Source organism: Rhincodon typus, chromosome 23 (genome assembly GCF_021869965.1).
Source record: "Rhincodon typus isolate 14 chromosome 23, sRhiTyp1.1, whole genome shotgun sequence".
Lineage (NCBI taxonomy): Eukaryota > Metazoa > Chordata > Chondrichthyes > Orectolobiformes > Rhincodontidae > Rhincodon > Rhincodon typus.
Window position 1 is genome coordinate 33,277,849 of NC_063354.1, and position 2,915 is coordinate 33,280,763.

A 2,915-nucleotide genomic window follows, 5' to 3' on the forward strand; every position below is an offset into this window, starting at 1 on the left:
TGGGGCTGGTTTTGAGTGGTTAGCACCTTTGTGCTGAGCACACTGGGTGGGGAGAGGACACTGTTGTCAGATCTGCTTTCTTTCCACTGAATTTGGAAGATATTTCCAAGCAATGCTGCTGGCACTTCTCTGGTACTTTGAGGTTGTATGAGATTCTGAGGCAAGGGAATTGCAGTAAAAATGACCTGAAAGTGATCTATATGAAGCACTATAACGCGTGATAACCATGTTGCAGCTAAAATGTATTAGACTGTACAATTATAACATCACAAGATCATTCAGCCCATCATGCCAAAGACCCTCTGAGCTCTGAAATTGGCACTAAATACGTTAACCTAAATCACTCCATTTCCAGCGATTGGTTTGATTGTGGGGCACAGGAAGAAGTGGCTTTTGTAAGGGAATGAAAATCAGTAACAGTGATGCTCCACAAAGCACGATTTTTTTTATTCGTGAGTGTGTGGAGAAAACTCAGCCTCCATAGGCTGCACCAGCATCAGTCCTACAATACTGCTATTCTCCACTTGAACCAGACTTTCAGGAATTGGTCTTATCAGGACCACCTTAAGGGTAGAATGAATCAGGGTGCTTTGTGGGGGATGGGCATCGAGTTCTATGAGCATAGGTCCCTAGGAGGAACCTGTAGCCAGCTTGGGAGTGACCTGTGAATGAGTGACAGTGGTACTGCGATCTGATCATCCTCAACTCCACTTTCCAGCCTTTTTCCCAAAACCTCTGATTCCCTTACTGATTAAAAATATACTTGAATATACTTCACCATCCAACCCCCACAGCCTTGGCAGAAGAAATTCCATAGATTCACCACTGTCTCAGAGAAGAAATTCTTCCTCATCTATGTCTTAACTGAGTGACCCTTTATTCTGAAATTATACCCCCGGTCCTAGACTCTCCCACAAGGGGAGGCAACCTCTGTCCACCCTGTAAAACTCCCTAAGCATCTTGTATGTTTCAACGAGGCCTCCTTTCATTCTTCTAAATTCTGGTAAGTACAGGTCTATCCTACTGAACCTCTCCTTATTCAACAATCCCTCCACACCTGGGACCAATTTAGTAAGCCTTCACTGGATTGCCTTCAATGCCAGTAATCTTTCCTTCTTTACAAAGGCCTTGCTAATTACATCTGAAATGATCTCACTGTACTGGATTTTCTCAGCTGGCTGGCAGCGCTGCCACTGATATCTGGACTCTAATGGGCACAGGATGACAGTAGAGCCCTGGGAGGTGGCCTGATCCAAGAGCCAATGGCATTGCACCCTGGCAATGGTTAGCATTAGAGCTAGAAGCTGCAGGAACAAGGAGAGGACATCTGCATGCAGAGTCCTTTTATGAAGACTAGACGAACTTTTACTGATGCCAGACCCCAGAGATTGGTAAAGGAAAGGCGAGCCTTTTAGGAGCCAATCCATAGCCAGAAAGGTGGCCATTGAAGCCGGGGCAGTTCGATTGGACATGGAACAGCTGTCAAGGACGAGCCCTGCCAGGATCCCATGAGGAATGGCAGGGTTTACTTGGCAGATTCTGACTACAGGTTGCCATCTGCAAGGGTTAGTCAAATGCAGCAAAAGTGGGTGGTTTGGCCAGTAATTGGGCTACCCCATGGTGGCCATTGACTTCCCATGGTAATACAATGGGAATTAACAAGTTTCTCCTCCTGGCATCTTCCACAGCATTTTACCAACCCGCCAGCCTCAAGCCAGGATTTGGATGGGACTGGTTGGGCCAGTAATTATTGCCCATCCCTAATTGGCCTTCAGAAGGTGACAGTAAGCTGCCTTCTTGATGCTGAAGTTCATAGATTATATCAGGACACCACGGTGCTGCTGTTAGGGAGTTCGAGGATTTTAACACAATGACAGTGAAGGAATAGAAGGTATAGTTCCAAGTCAGGATGGCGTGTAGCTTGGAAGGTAATTTGGAGGTTGTGGTTTTCCCGTGTGTTTGCTACCCTCGTCCTTCGAAGTAACGGTGAAACGCTGCAGCATATCTTAAACCACGTACCCTGATGCACTGTACTGGTGATTAAGGAAGTGAATGTTTAAAGATGGTAGAAAGGGTGCCAGTGACGTGGGCTGCTTTGTCCTGGATAGTGCTAATATTCCCATTGTTGGAGATGTGCTTATTCAGGTAAGTGAACAATATTCCGCTCCTGAGTTGTAGATGATGGTCATGTTTTGGGGAGTCAGGAGGTGAACTACTCACTGCAGAATTCCCAATATCCAACTTGTCCCTGTAGCCTCCAGAATGCTGATAGTGGAAGATTCTGTGATGGTAATGCCATTGAATGTCAAGGGAACAATGATCTTTTCGGATCTAATTAATGCAGATGCTGGAATCTGTACTGAAAACAAAAAATGCTGGAAATCACAGCGGGTCAGGTAGCATCCATGGAGAGAGAGCAAGCTAACGTTTTGAATCTAGACTTGAAATATTAGCAATGATCTCATTGTTTGGTACTTGTAAGGCATGAATGATACTTGCCACTTATCTTCCCAAGATTGATTGCTATTCCTCTGGATATGGACTGCACATTGTGTTCAGTGGATCCTATCTCCAATGAGCTGATAAACTACAAGCAACATTCCGAGGCTTGATTGTGTATTTTTGGTTAAGCTTTATGTTCTCCAAACTTTCCCTGTTAAAAGCAAATTTTTCCTAATTTCCATTCATTTCTCAGTAGCAAAAATATGCAAAAATATTCAACAAATTGAAATCCTTCACAGCAAGCTCCTAGTTTGGTTTCACCATGTCTTGCAATCCAGAGAAATGTAGAAGGGTGGGTAGATGGAGGAGACAAGGTTCTCAATTTCAAGTGGCCACAAAGTATATAACTAGAAAAGTTCTGGAGGAATACACAAGAGTCAGAAATGAATGTAATAATTTCAGCAAGTTGATAT

The 2,915-nt window shown here is 44.2% G+C and overlaps 1 protein-coding gene across 1 annotated transcript in view; it reads right to left on the reverse strand.

Annotated features, from left to right (window-relative positions):
• Positions 1-1,079: 1,079 nt before the first annotated feature.
• The window catches only part of LOC125485904 (E3 ubiquitin/ISG15 ligase TRIM25-like), a 6,829-nt gene continuing 4,993 nt past the window's right edge, over positions 1,080-2,915 (reverse strand). Inside the window, exon 2 of the mRNA XM_048611127.1 lies at positions 1,080-1,304. Within this exon, the coding sequence (XP_048467084.1) occupies positions 1,080-1,304 (225 nt within the window). The remainder of the gene's footprint in view (positions 1,305-2,915) is intronic.